This window comes from Rhinopithecus roxellana, chromosome 8 (genome assembly GCF_007565055.1).
Source record: "Rhinopithecus roxellana isolate Shanxi Qingling chromosome 8, ASM756505v1, whole genome shotgun sequence".
In the NCBI taxonomy this organism is placed as follows: Eukaryota; Metazoa; Chordata; class Mammalia; order Primates; family Cercopithecidae; genus Rhinopithecus; species Rhinopithecus roxellana.
Window position 1 is genome coordinate 107,564,453 of NC_044556.1, and position 15,842 is coordinate 107,580,294.

The 15,842-nt window shown below is 38.2% G+C and overlaps 1 protein-coding gene across 12 annotated transcripts in view; it reads right to left on the bottom strand.

Annotated features, from left to right (window-relative positions):
- Positions 1-15,842, bottom strand: part of CEP170 (centrosomal protein 170) — a 137,524-nt gene that overhangs the window by 74,967 nt on the left and 46,715 nt on the right. For all 12 annotated transcript variants that reach the window (XM_010353263.2, XM_010353262.2, XM_010353261.2 and 9 more), the window contains exons 5-7: positions 4,096-4,154; positions 3,837-3,999; positions 2,367-2,501 (exon numbers count right to left, since the gene is read on the bottom strand). In XM_010353263.2, the coding sequence (XP_010351565.2) occupies positions 2,367-2,501; positions 3,837-3,999; positions 4,096-4,154 (357 nt within the window). The remainder of the gene's footprint in view (positions 1-2,366; positions 2,502-3,836; positions 4,000-4,095; positions 4,155-15,842) is intronic.

The following is a 15,842-nucleotide window of genomic DNA, read 5'->3' on the forward strand; positions in this document are numbered from 1 at the left end:
GGTGGCTCTAGGGCACAATGATAGTATATTATGTGGTACCCGAATAAGACATGTATAGTTTAGTTGTGGGGAGGAGGCATGCATACAACATACTGAATGAAACTGTAAAGTATTGATGATAAATATACAGACATCATTTAGAATGTATCTCTTTATCATCTAATGTATGTGTGTATTTATGTTTGTGGGAAAAGAGCAGGCAGGAATTAGCATAATTTATGGGGGATGCACTGGGAGAGAACACTCAAACAACTGGTAATGGGACATAAACAAACAACTGGTAAAGCGACCATGGAAATTGGGACAAAATTAGAAAACTTTGACATAGAAAACTTAGTTTAAAATCTATTTGGCAGGCAAAAGACAGTCATTGTAGTTTCTTAAGCAAAGAAAATAAAGATCAGTTTAAATGTATTATACAAAATAAACTGCAGGAGGGTTGAAACCAGGAGGTTGGTAGCCCAATCATGACTCAGGTTGGGGGGCAGTGTGGGGAAAGCAACAGACCTACAGACCTAAGGATTATACAAACAAGGTGAAGGGAAGGGAACACACAAAATTTACAAATAAAGCAGACATCCTTGGTTTTCTTTCAATATCCTTTCCCTGTTCTTTCCTCCTCAAAGGACTCCAAAAGTCTCTGGTATCCACTCTTTCCCGACACAGATCATGTGGCTTGGGGGAAAGCTAACACCACACACAGCTTCAAGGCGAGCAAGACTGGTTTAAAGATAATCTAACTTGCCTTGCCAGGGACTGGTTCAGAAATAAGCAGGTGACCCTCTCCTGAAGCTGTGAGAGGTCAATGAGATGAGAGAGATGTTCAGAACTTTTGGCAAAGTTCTTCTTCTAAATTCTGGAAGGTCTTCTGGAAGTAACATTTTCGCTTTTCTGTTGGATGTTATCAAAGTAGCATGTACCCCTTGCTGCTACTGGCAGGCAGCCTATGAGAGTGAGGGTAAACTCCCCAGTCGGCAACCACTATGAAGAGCAAGACTGAGAGGCGGAGAGAAGCTAGCTAGCTGATGACGACATTGCTGAGATGCTGAAGTAAACAACCCTGATGGGGATGAGTTATGTGAGCCAGGAAATTTCTTTCCTGCTTGTCTCAGGCAGCATTTGTTATTTACATCTGAAAGCGTGCAAAGTAATACTGTTTCTGCGCATGGGCATGATGAAAACTGCTGGTGACAGAAACAAATAAAGCTGGGATGGGAATTTATTTGCAAAGTTGACAAATTCAGCCTTGGGCACCGTAAGATCAAGTTGATAATGCTTGCTTTCTTAGACTTGTATCCATTAGAGCATACCTAAAGAACCAATGTTCTTATTCTCCAGCTAAGAAAAATGTCCTATTTATCTTGTAGAATTAGGGTGAAAAGTAGAAAATTGAGAAGAGTTCTCATGAAATTTATCCTTGTTTCAGAGCCAGACTTGGTCTTCCATACTGAGCCCAGGTGCCTGTACTTAACTCCTCCAGTTCTGGATCCTTATCTGCTGTTATCTCAAAAACTGGCTGCTCCATCTTTCTGTTCTCATGTCTTTGCAAGGTCCTTATGTGGCAACTGACACCTCCATTTATTTCCTGGAAGTCTTGATTTTCTGGTTTATGGACTGAACCACTCCATTAACAATATCAGAAATATCAAAAATATGTTACTTGACTATTACTCTGAGAATCTGACCCAGAACTATTTTTTCATTCTGGCTGCCATACTCAACTAATCCTGTTGCTGTCATTTCTCATCACAACGAGCACACTGAGGTTTTGAAGAATTTGTAATTTCATATCACATTTCTGAACAAAGTGGAAATTGCTCATTTAAAAATATGATTAAGCTGGACATGAAATGGTGTGTGCCATAATCTCAGCTCCTTGGGAGGCTGAGGTGGGAAGATGGCTTGAGTCCAGGAGTTCAAGACTAGCCTGGGCAACACAGTGCGATCCCATCTCAAAGAATAAATTAACTAATTTATTTTAAAAATATGATTATATGCTGGGGATCTAATAAAACACAAAATTAGAGCCTACTATTTTGGTCTAATTGATATATTTTAATAATTATTTTTATATACTTAAAATGCCTAGTTACATCATTAATCTGCTTTCCAAATCTTAACATCTCCTTTCAACTGTAAAAAATATTTTAAAGGTGCTTTATAAAGATATTAAAATTAATACTTATAATCACTCATCATTTTAAATTTTACATTAAAATAACAAGGCCATTAAAACATTCATCAATTAAAAAACATCAAATTACAGAATACTAGAGCATCTCTTTTCATGGTAGACAGCTGTTTGCTTAGATTACAGATGCTTCCCAAAATATCCATTTAATGTCACAGTGATTGAGATTTCTTACCTGACGTTCCGGCTTCATGATTTTTTTCTTCAGGTTTGCCATTTGTCTTGAAAGCTCTTTTTTCATCCACCTCATCATCCCCCCACCATGACGGTTGCCCATATAATGGAGTACCACGGGGCATGGCAGAAATATCTGGAAAGAGGTGGGAAAAATCTGTCTAGAGCAGATGAAACAGAAAAAAATACGCTTTCGCAGAATGCTAGAACTGCCTGGTTGATTACTTACAGTAAAAAGCAAAGTACAGTCTTGATAGCTAAAATGTAATCTATGCTGAATAGCTTTGTATTTGTGATAAGATCTTATCCAATGTTGGACATAACTAAATAAATACTATTTCCACTGGGTGGTATCTAAGTCAAACAACGTGCTACATATCCCAGTAGCTTTTTCTTCAAGTGTTATGAGTTGTTTGGTATATAACTGAACCACTTGTAACAAATGGCATTTTACTTGAATTTAGATAGAAAGTGACCTCAGAAGAACAAGTTTGTTGAAACTAGGCAATAATTAACTAGGGAAGAACAAAACCAGTCTGATCAGAAATGGCTCATTAAGGTTAAATGTAAAAGACAAAGCTAAAGTAAATGTTGGCATGAGCACCCATTTTCTAATTTTTTTCAAGCCCAAGGGCACACAAACTGTTCTTAACACAACTAACATATTTTTGTTTGAGCAAATGTAGTAATGCCTATCCATTTAAAAACTTGTTTCTGTTTGAATGGGATTATTTATGTGAGGCATTTTATAACATTCCGAGAATTATAAATTATATATGATGATACAGCTACATTTGATTTTTAAAAATTTCCTTTTAATTCATTTTTGTTGTTATGCTGCAGAAGAAAATGTAGACAAACATGAAATAATAAAAATATTGTAAGGTAAACTACACAGTTAAACTACACAGTTAACCCTCTGAATCTGTAGGTATTCTGCATCCATGGGTTCAATTAGCTGCAGATGAAAAATGCTTTGGGGGAAAAATTCCACTAAGTTCCAAAATGCAAGACTTAAATTTGCCTTATGCCGAGTACTACTACACAAATGAAGTGATGTGTATGTATTGTATTAGGTATTAAAGTGATCTAGAGATGATTTAAAGTTTTCAGGAGGAGACGTGCATAACTTATGTGCAAATACTATGCCATGTTACATAAGGAACTTCAGTATCATGAATTCTGGTATTCATGGGAGTCCTGAAACCAGTCCCCATGGATGCTGGAGGATGACTATATTTACTTCCCTTAAACATTTAAACATACTAAGCACACCTATATACAACTGCCATATATAATTATGTGTTTTATAATGTTTCCTAATGAAAGCACTGGCAGCATTAAAACACACTCTGAAATTATCACTATTATACATTATTTTTATATGGACATGGCCAACTTTCTGAGAACAAAGCATGCAGTGTCTTCAAGATCAAGTATAAAGACGGTCTTTAGAGAGAGGCCAGCTTACCCATGGCTTTCTCCTCAGATTTCAGTGCTTCAGTAGCTTTGTGCTGCACTTCACTAGCAGCGTCCGCTCCCTTTGAATCTATGCTTTTGGCACTTGCAGATTTGGATAATTCTGATTCTGAAGATTTTTGGGACAACTGAAGCTGAATGGTAAACTTCTCATGCTATAAAACATTTAAAAATGGAAGTGAAACATCAAGAAGTAAAATCAACCATAGTCAATAGTAGACTTGCAAAAGAAGTTAAGTAAAAACTGTTACCTTAAGAGCTTCTTCGGGGACCCTCATTTCTCCTTGTACTACAGTGAAAAGATTTGTATGTAAACGGGGCTAAGGAAGAATATAAGCTCAAATTTCTTGTAATTGAGCTAAAAATGAGCATCAAATATAATTTGGAAATTGTTCTATTTCAACAGGCAATTACAGCAGAATTATTATATTTCCCCTGAATAGTTAAATCTTAAAATATGCTCACAAATATAAACATTTTCATTTTAAAATACTAAAAACCTTAAGATCCAGCAAGTTTTCTAATTTTAAGTAAAGGTGGCCCTCAAGAAGCAAACAACTGGGTAATTTATCAGAGCACAGAGACGTTTTCAATTTTCACTAACAATAATATAACTACAATGAAGAAAATTACATGAAAACATATATATAAGAAAACATGCATCAAATTATATTGATAGCTAATCACAAAAATGTAAGGAAATACCTCATCGATGATTAATCAACAGCAATTCCTAAAAGAATTTGATTACTCAAACTTCATAAGCATTGATAAAAATATAGTTCACTTTGCAAGTACAAAAGAAATGCTATAATTAGGGTCCTTACAGCGACCACAGCCATGACTGTTCCCCATGAACTGCAATCAAGGTCATATTACATTATCAAACAATGGATTCTATACCAAGATTAGATTAGAACCAAGTGTTAGATATCATGAATGCCTTCATTATTAAGCCAAAAAGAACAATGCCTCTGTATATTAAAAAGATCTATTCACTAAAGAGTAGAGGTCACATTTCCCATCATTACTTAACTCCGTAATGAAAGGACTTTTATAACCATGTACTAAATTCTATTCTTTACCAGTTCTGAGCACTTATGACTTCAAGGGTAGAAAGCTGTAACTATCACGACTACTTGGGGAGAAAAAGATGACTTCCCAAGCATAAGGGAAGTAGGAAACTTGTGAGTATTTACTCTAGGTTTCTACTTGTTAAAATAATAAAAATTCAGAATTGTAAATATAAAGAGTTTTGGGAAATATTCTGTTCAATTCCATTAATCCTTCCATTTCATAAATAAAGAACTTGGGCAGCGGACGGACAGAAACCAAAACAAGAGTCTAGTCAACCGAATCCCAGGCCAGGGCTCTCCTATTCATCTATATTGCTTTTTCCTATAGCCTTGAAATATTAAAATTTTCCTTTTTGTCACATTCATACACTGGTATATATTTGCTGGTACATATGGAAATACACATCTCATAACTAAGTATATTTAATAAAAGATAATGTCTAAATTGCAAACATATGCAATCAATCTAAATGCCCACCAACTGATAAGTGGATTAAGAAAATGTGGTATATATATACCATGGAATACTACTCAGCCATAAAAAAGAATGAAATAGTGTCTTTTGCAGCAACTTGTATGGAACTGAAGGCTATTATTCTAAGTAAAGTAACTCAGGAATCAAAAACCCAAATACCACATGTCCTCACTTCCAAGTGGGACCTAAGCTATGGGTACACAAAGGCATATAGAGTGGTATAATGGACATTGGATAATCAGAAGTGGGGAAGTCGGAAGGGGGATGAGGGATGAAAAACTACCTGTTGAGGTACAATGTATACTACTCAGGTGGCAGGTGCACTAAAATCCCAGACTTCACCACTGTACAATTCATCCATGTATCCAAAACCTCACTTGTACCCCTAAAGCTATTGAAATTTCTTTAAAAAGACAAAAAATGTAGGCCAGGCGTGGTGGCTCAAGCCTGTAATCCCAGCACTTTGGGAGGCCGGGACGAGCGGATCACTGAGGTTAAGAGATTGAGACCGTCCCGGCTAACACAGTGAAACCCCGTCTCTACTAAAAAATACAAAAAAAAACTAGCCGGGCAAGGTGGCAGCCATCTGTAGTCCCAGCTACTCAGGAGGCTGAGGCAGGAGAATGGCTTAAACCCAAGAGGCGGAGCTTGCAGTGAGCTGACATCCGGCCACTGTGCTCCAGCCTGGGCCAGGACAGAGCGAGACTCCCTCTCAAAAAAAAAAAAAAAAAAAAGACAAAAAATGTGATTAAGCTATTACAAGAAAAACCCGGGGGTGGAGCAAGATGGCCAAATAGGAACAGCTCCAGTCTCCAACTCCCAGCGTGAGCGACACAGAAAACCGGTGATTTCTGCATTTTCAACTGAGGTACTGGGGTCATCTCACTACGGAGTGCTGGACAATCGGTGCTGGTCAGCTGCTGCAGCCCGACCAGCGAGAGCTGAAGCAGGGCGAGGCATCGCCTCACCCGGGAAGCGCAAGGGGGAAGGGAATCCCTTTTCCTAGCCAGGAGAACTGAGACACACAACACCTGGAAAATCGGGTGACTCCCACCCCAATACTGCGCTTTAAGCAAACGGGCACACCAGGAGAATATATCCCACACCTGGCCGGGAGGGTCCCACGCCCACAGAGCCTCCCTCATTGCTAACACAGCAGTCTGCGATCTAACCGCAAGGCAGCAGCAAGGCTGGGGGAGGGGCGCCCGCCATTGCTGAGGCTTAAGTAGGTAAACAAAGCTGCTGGGAAGCTCGAACTGGGTGGAGCTCACAGCAGCTCAAGGAAACCTGCCTGTCTCTGTAGACTCCACCTCTGGGGACAGGGCACAGTTAACAACAACAGCAAAAGAAGCAGGAACCTCTGCAGACGCAAACGACTCTGTCTGACAGCTTTGAAGAGAGCAGTGGATCTCCCAACATGGAGGTTGAGATCTGAGAACCGACAGACTGCCTGCACAAGTGGGTCCCTCACCCCTGAGTAGCCTAACTGGGAGACATCCCCCACTAGGGGCAGTCTGACACCCCACACCTCACAGGGTGGAGTACACCCCTGAGAGGAAGCTTCCAAAGTAAGAATCAGACAGGTACACTCGCTGTTCAGCAATATTCTATCTTCTGCAACCTCTGCTGCTGATACCCAGGCAAACAGGGTCTGGAGTGGACGTCAAGCAATCTCCAACAGACCTACAGCTGAGGGTCCTGACTGTTAGAAGGAAAACTATCAAACAGGTAGGACACCTATACCAAAACCCCAACAGTACGTCACCATCATCAAAGACCAGAGGCAGATAAAACCACAAAGATGGGAAAAAGCAGGGCAGAAAAGCTGGAAATTCAACAAATAAGAGCGCATCTCCCCCTGCAAAGGAGCGCAGCCCATCGCCAGCAACGGATCAAAGCTGGTCAGAGAATGACTTTGACGAGATGAGAGAAGAAGGCTTCAGTCCATCAAACTTCTCAGAGCTAAAGGAGGAATTACGTACCCAGCGCAAAGAAACTAAAAATCTTGAAAAAAGAGTGGAAGAATTGACAGCTAGACTAATTAATGCAGAGAAGGTCATAAATGAAATGATAGAGATGAAAACCATGACACGAGAAATACGTGACAAATGCACAAGCTTCAGTAACTGACTCGATCAACTGGAAGAAAGAGTATCAGCGATTGAGGATCAAATGAATGAAATGAAGCGAGAAGAGAAACCAAAAGAAAAAAGAAGAAAAAGAAATGAACAAAGCCTGCAAGAAGTATGGGATTATGTAAAAAGACCAAATCTATGTCTGATTGGGGTGCCTGAAAGTGAGGGGGAAAATGGAACCAAGTTGGAAAACACTCTTCAGGATATCATCCAGGAGAACTTCCCCAACCTAGTAGGGCAGGCCAACATTCAAATTCAGGAAATACAGAGAACGCCACAAAGATACTCCTCCAGAAGAGCAACTCCAAGACACATAACTGCCAGATTCACCAAAGTGAAAATGAAGGAAAGAATCTTAAGGGCAGCCAGAGAGAAAGGTCAGGTTACCCACGAAGGGAAGCCCATCAGACTAACAGCAGATCTCTCAGCAGAAACTCTACAAGCCAGAAGAGAGTGGGGGCCAATATTCAACATTCTTAAAGAATTTTCAACCCAGAATTTCATATCCAGCCAAACTAAGTTTCATAAGTGAAGGAGAAATAAAATCCTTTACAGATAAGCAAATGCTTAGAGATTTTGTCACCACCAGGCCTGCCTTACAAGAGACCCTGAAGGAAGCCCTAAACATGGAAAGGAACAACCGGTACCAGCCATTGCAAAAACATGCCAAAATGTAAAGACCATCGAGGTTAGGAAGAAACTGCATCAACTAAGGAGCAAAATAACCAGTTAATATCATAATGGCAGGATCAAGTTCACACATAACAATATTAACCTTAAATGTCAATGGACTAAATGCTCCAATTAAAAGACACAGACTGGCAAACTGGATAAAGAGTCAAGACCCATCAGTCTGCTGTATTCAGGGGACCCATCTCACACGCAGAGACATACATAGGCTCAAAATAAAGGGATGAAGATCTACCAAGCAAATGGAGAACAAAAAAAAGCAGGGGTTGCAATCCTAGTCTCTGATAAAACAGACTTTAAACCATCAAAGATCAAAAGAGACAAAGAAGGCCATTACATAATGGTAAAGGGATCAATTCAACAGGAAGAGCTAACTATCCTAAATATATATGCACCCAATACAGGAGCACCCAGATTCATAAAGCAAGTCCTTAGAGACTTACAAAGAGACTTAGACTCCCATACAATAATAATGGGAGACTTCAACACTCCACTGTCAACATTAGACAGATCAACGAGACAGAAAGTTAACAAGGATATCCAGGAATTGAACTCATCTCTGCACCAAGCGGACCTAATAGACATCTATAGAACTCTCCACCCCAAATCAACAGAATATACATTCTTCTCAGCACCACATCATACTTATTCCAAAATTGACCACATAATTGGAAGTGAAGCACTCCTCAGCAAATGTAAAAGAACAGAAATTATAACAAACTGTCTCTCAGACCACAGTGCAATCAAACTAGAACTCAGGACTAAGAAACTCAAATCAAAACCGCTCAACCACATGGAAACTGAACAACCTGCTCCTGAATGACTACTGGGTACATAACGAAATGAAGGCAGAAATAAAGATGTTCTTTGAAACCAATGAGAACAAAGATACAACATACCAGAATCTCTGGGACACATTTAAAGCAGTGTGTAGAGGGAAATTTATAGCACTAAATGCCCACAAGAGAAAGCAGGAAAGATCTAAAATTGACACTCAAACATCACAATTAAAAGAACTAGAGAGGCAAGAGCGAACACATTCAAAAGCTAGCAGAAGGCAAGAAATAACTAAGATTAGAGCAGAACTGAAGGAGATAGAGACACAAAAAACCCTCCAAAAAATCAATGAATCCAGGAGTTGGTTTTTTGAAAAGATCAACAAAATTGACAGACCGCTAGCAAAACTAATAAAGAAGAAAAGAGAGAGGAATCAAATAGACGCAATAAAAAATGATAAAGGGGATATCACCACTGACCCCACAGAAATACAAACTACCATCAGAGAATACTATAAACACCTCTATGCAAATCAACTAGAAAATCTAGAAGAAATGGATAATTTCCTGGACACTTACACTCTTCCAAGACTAAACCAGGAAGAAGTTGAATCCCTGAATCAACCAATAGCAGGCTCTGAAATTGAGGCAATAATTAATAGCCTACCAACCAAAAAAAGTCCAGGACCAGATGGATTCACAGCTGAATTCTGCCAGAGGTACAAGGAGGAGCTGGTACCATTCCTTCTGAAATTATTCCAATCAATAGAAAAAGAGGGAATCCTCCCTAACTCTTTTTATGAGGCCAACATCATTCTGATACCAAAGCCTGGCAGAGACACAACAAAAAAAGAGAAATTTAGACCACTATCTCTGATGAACATCGATGCAAAAATCCTCAATAAAATACTGGCAAACCGGATTCAGCAGCACATCAAAAAGCTTATCCACCATGATCGAGTGGGCTTCATCCCTGGGATGCAAGGCTGGTTCAACATTCGCAAATCAATAAACATAATCCAGCATATAAACAGAACCAAAGACAAGAACCACATGATTATCTCAATAGACGCAGAAAAGGCTTTTGACAAAATTCGACAGCCCTTCATGCTAAAAACGCTCAATAAATTCGGTATTGATGGAACATACCTCAAAATAATAAGGGCTATTTATGACAAACCCACAGCTAATATCATACTGAATGGGCAAAAACTGGAAAAATTCCCTTTGAAAACTGGCACAAGACAGGGATGCCCTCTCTCACCACTCCTATTCAACATAGTGTTGGAAGTTCTGGCTAGGGCAATCAGGCAAGAGAAAGAAATCAAGGGTATTCAGTTAGGAAAAGAAGAAGTCAAATTGTCCCTGTTTGCAGATGACATGATTGTATATTTAGAAAACCCCATTGTCTCAGCCCCAAATCTCCTTAAGCTGATAAGCAACTTCAGCAAAGTCTCAGGATACAAAATTAATGTGCAAAAATCACAAGCATTCTTATACACCAGTAACAGACAAACAGAGAGCCAAATCAGGAATGAACTTCCATTCACAATTGCTTCAAAGAGAATAAAATACCTAGGAATCCAACTTTCAAGGGATGTAAAGGACCTCTTCAAGAAGAACTACAAACCACTGCTCAGTGAAATAAAAGAGGACACTAACAAATGGAAGAACATACCATGCTCATGGATAGGAAGAATCAATATCGTGAAAATGGCCATACTGCCCAAGGTTATTTATAGATTCAATGCCATCCCCATCAAGCTACCAATGAGTTTCTTCACAGAATTGGAAAAAACTGCTTTAAAGTTCATATGGAACCAAAAAAGAGCCCGCATTGCCAAGACAATCCTAAGTCAAAAGGACAAAGCTGGAGGCGTCACGCTACCTGACTTCAAACTATACTACAAGGCTACAGTAACCAAAACAGCATGGTACTGGTACCAAAACAGAGATATGGACCAATGGAACAGAACAGAGTCCTCAGAAATAATACCACACATCCACAGCCATCTGATCTTTGACAAACCTGAGAGAAACAAGAAATGGGGAAAGGATTCCCTATTTAATAAATGGTGCTGGGAAAATTGGCTAGCCATAAGTAGAAAGCTGAAACTGGATCCTTTCCTTACTCCTTATACGAAGATTAATTCAAGATGGATTAGAGACTTAAATGTTAGACCTAATACCATAAAAACCCTAGAAGAAAACCTAGGTAATACCATTCAGGACATGGGCATGGGCAAGGACTTCATGTCTAAAACACCAAAAGCAAAGGCAGCAAAAGCAAAAATTGACAAATGGGATCTAATTAAACTAAGGAGCTTCTGCACTGCAAAAGAAACTACCATCAGAGTGAACAGGCAACCTTCAGAATGGGAGAAAATTTTTGCAATCTACTCATCTGACAAAGGGCTAATATCCAGAATCTACAAAGAACTCAAACAAATATACAAGAAAAAAACAAACAACCCCATCAAAAAGTGGGCAAAGGATATGAACAGACATTTCTCAAAAGAAGACATTCATACAGCCAACAGACATATGAAAAAATGCTCATCATTACTGGCCATCAGAGAAATGCAAATCAAAACCACAATGAGATACCATCTCACACCAGTTAGAATGGCAATCATTAAAAAGTCAGGAAACAACAGGTGTTGGAGAGGATGTGGAGAAATAGGAACACTTTTACACTGTTGGTGGGAATGTAAACTAGTTCAACCATTATGGAAAACAGTATGGCAATTCCTCAAGGATCTAGAACTAGATGTACCATATGACCCAGCCAACCCACTACTGGGTATATACCCAAAGGATTATAAATCATGCTGCTATAAAGACACATGCACACGTATGTTTATTGCAGCACTATTCACAATAGCAAAGACTTGGAATCAACCCAAATGTCCATCTGTGATAGACTGGATTAAGAAAATGTGGCACATATACACCATGGAATACTATGCAGCCATAAAAAAGGATGAGCTTGCGTCCTTTGTAGGGACATGGATGCAGCTGGAAACCATCATTCTTAGCAAACTATCACAAGAACAGAAAACCAAACACCGCATGTTCTCACTCATAGGTGGGAACTGAACAATGAGATCACTTGGACTCGGGAAGGGGAACATCACATACCGGGGCCTATTGTGGGGAGGGGGGAGGGGGGAGGGATTGCACTGGGAGTTATACCTGATATAAATGATGAATTGATGGGTGCTGACGAGTTGATGGGTGCAGCACACCAACATGGCACAAGTATACATATGTAACAAACCTGCACGTCATGCACATGTACCCTAGAACTTAAAGTATAATTTAAAAAAAAAAAATTAAAAAAAAAAAAAAGAAAAAACCTAGAGTTTGGTTAAGTATACATACATTCACATATTTATATAATATATAGTATGAATTTTATATAAACACGTATATATAATATAGAAAAACACTGGCACGACTATTGCAGATGTTATTGAAGTTTGTCATTCTCTTCTGAAAATGGCTCTTTATCTAACGTGGTTACAGATGTGAGTTCCCTGAAGCAGTATTATGGTAAAAACTTTGCTTTAAATATAATAATAATATTGTCTAGTAACTTTGTTTTATCCCCCAAAAACTCATAAACAGCTAGAGAAAATTCATAGCATTCCTACTTTTTTATGGGAATAAGGCATTAAAAATTGACAATCATTACCGTTTTTTCCATGGAAAACACAAGTGATTTCAGCCTGTTGTGAGGGTTTTCGGGTGCTTCAGGCTTACCTCCTGGGAGTGCCCAAAGGCAATTTCCCAGGGCCCATCTAAGGTATCCTCTTTCAACCTAGACACGCTTCAGGTCATGGAGAGCTTGAGAGGAGTCATCCTTCTAAGGTTCAAACATTTTACCTTCCAAAAAGGTTTGTGTGTGTGGAAACGAAGAAGACCTCAAGAAGCCTCTTGTTTGGGTCATTAATTCATCCGGGAACTCTGGTCTAACTGTGAGATCTGGAGACTGCTCTAGCCCCAGCTTTTCCCTCCAAAGCTACCATCTTTTTAGTGGTGCAGACCTATGTAGCTATTTTTAACTTGCTAATCAAAAAAAAAAAAAAAAAAAAATGACAAACTGAGGTACAATAACATATCAGTAAGCTATAAAAAGTTTGAATTCTTATTTATTAAAAATCATAATTTGATAGGTTATTTCCCCACTTCTTTATATAAGACTATGACTGCCATTGTAAGCCATCCCCCTGTATTGACCTAAGTCAATTTATTCAAGAAATGTTTATCTAAAAGTAGGACTGTGGACACTCCCCTGAACACTAGTAATGTGTTCTTAGACACGGTTCCTCCCACTCTTTTATTTTAATGACAAGATTAAAAACAGCAAAATTTTAAACAGCATTAGTTATTCCAAGGAGTATGACCTAAAATATGAAGTGTCAGATATCACTGTAAACATGTCTTTCAAAAATCATGTCAGATAAGTAAGAATACTTGAATACAATTATTTTATACAAGGAAAGATCAGAAAAACATATTTTTCAAAATTAATATATTTTATACATGTGATTTAAAAAAATATGTAATAAGGCTATCCCTAGAAATTCTTGAGATACCCAAAACTGTTTCCTTTTCATTAAAAATATGGGTATTTTCCCTCATTTAACAATAATTGATAATAAAACATACAATTATGCTAAATTAGAGTCCACAGAGTACTAGTAAGGTAGGTCCTCGGAGACAATAAGAGTTTAAAAGAAAGTTAAGAGCAGGAAACCGTCTAAGGAGAAAATTTTATATATTTGTTTAATTCTGCCTATACCTTCAGAAAAATGTATCATTTTATTTTAGGAGATGACTATCTTTCTAACTTGTAGAAGACCCTGTTCTTTAAAAACATAGTTTTCAAACAACTGATTTAAACTTCTCTATCACTTCATTCTTTCATCCAAAAAAGCTCATTTCCATTAATTTTTAAAATTTAGTTCTTTTAAGCTTTGAGAAATGTCCTCTATTTTTGAAATTTGAAAAATATTAACATGTTCATGTTTTGTTATGGATATCAACCACATAGATAAGGAAAAATCTTAACTTCTCTTCATGAAAGTTCTTAATTTTTGCTTACGTTTAACTTCCCCTTGATCATTTCAGCAGCCATTGTCTGGACAGCCCACCAAACAGTGGTACATATAGTGCTAGAAGTACAGATTATAGTTTTAGATGCTATGACATGTGTTGGAGTTTTCTTTAACCTGGTTTCCAATATGACTACCCAATCATTTTGTGGGCCATTATGCAGGAATATACAACTTTTTTGGGAAAATATATAGATCACAATTTTAAAATAGAAGGTACTGGGTTCTTACTTATGATGACTTATACTATTAAAATGATGAGGGGGTGGATCTTGTGATTCAAGATATTTAAGTAATGTGTAAATAATTTCCCATGAAATGTGGAAACCATACCGTACTCTGCTTTTCCTCCTAGCACATTAGTGGTTTCTTCCTAGTCTCTTTTACTGGTTCCTAATCTCACCCATCTCTTAATATTGGAATGTACCAGGTGTCAGTCCTTGAACCTCTTATCAATCTATATTCAGTCCCTTAATGATCTCATTCAGTCTTATGGTTTTAAATATGATTTATATAATAAAAATCCCCACATTCATTTATTTAGCTTCTACTTCACCCCTGTATACAATTTTACATTCAACATGCCCCAAATCAACTTCTCAATCTTCTGGATAAGATGGAGTAAAAAGAATTGGATTTATTCTCCTACATTAAACAACTAAAAGATGGGTAAAACACGACACAATGTTTTACAAGACAATTAGCTTCAGGCAACAAAAGACAATGATCTCTGAGAGAAGGGCAACAAAGCAAGAGTCCAATCACGGCCGCAACTCACTGCCCTGTGAAACTTTCTAGGTCACACTGCGAGGAAGAATAGTCCAGAGAGAGCCTGGCAGACTCCCTGAGCTGTGGTGGAAATGAAGTCAACAGACCAAGCAAATCAACATTACTGGAATTCACAGGACTGAGTAGTGAAGAGAAGCCTGCACAGAAAGAGAATTTCAGAGATATTCAGTCTCTGGAAAATAATATTAGAGATAATAGTACCCAGTGCCCACACAGCGCCAGGAGTACTACCTACTCCCAACAGCCAGACTGTAAAACCTCATGCATGATTCATGAGTCACTGGGTAGAGCACAAGTCAGCAAACTTTTCCTGTCAAGGGCCAGGTAGTAAATCTTTCAGGTTTTTCAGGCCATATGATCTCTGCTTCAGCTACTCAACTCTGCAGTGCAAAACAGCCTGAGGGCCAGATTTGGTCAATGAGTTTACTGACCCTCCTCCCATAGAACATACAGAAAGGTCTTGCCTCAGTAGATGATAATAATTAGCCCAGAATAATGTTAGAAGCCTAACAAATCTTAAAGACCCAAAGTGATAAAACTGTTTCCAGGTAACTTGTATTCCAGAACAATGCTCAAATAATATTGATACAAATACTAAAATACGCATATAACACTCAGCAAAGTAAATTCACAATGCCTGTCATCCAATAAAAAATTACTGTGAGTGTAAAAATTAATCAATGGAAATCAACCCAGAAGAGATGAACAAACTTTAAAATAAATAATGGTGGAGATTTTTTCTAAATTTGATTGAAACTATAAAGCCACAGGATTTTAGAAGGTCAACAAACCCCAAGAGGGTAATAAAAAAGCAACAAACAGAAAGAAAGAAGAAGAAGGAAGAAAAAAGAAAGAAGAAAGCTACACCAAGACACATCATAATCAAACAGTTCAAAGCCAGGGACAAAGGAAAATAATGTGAGTGAGAATACAGGGG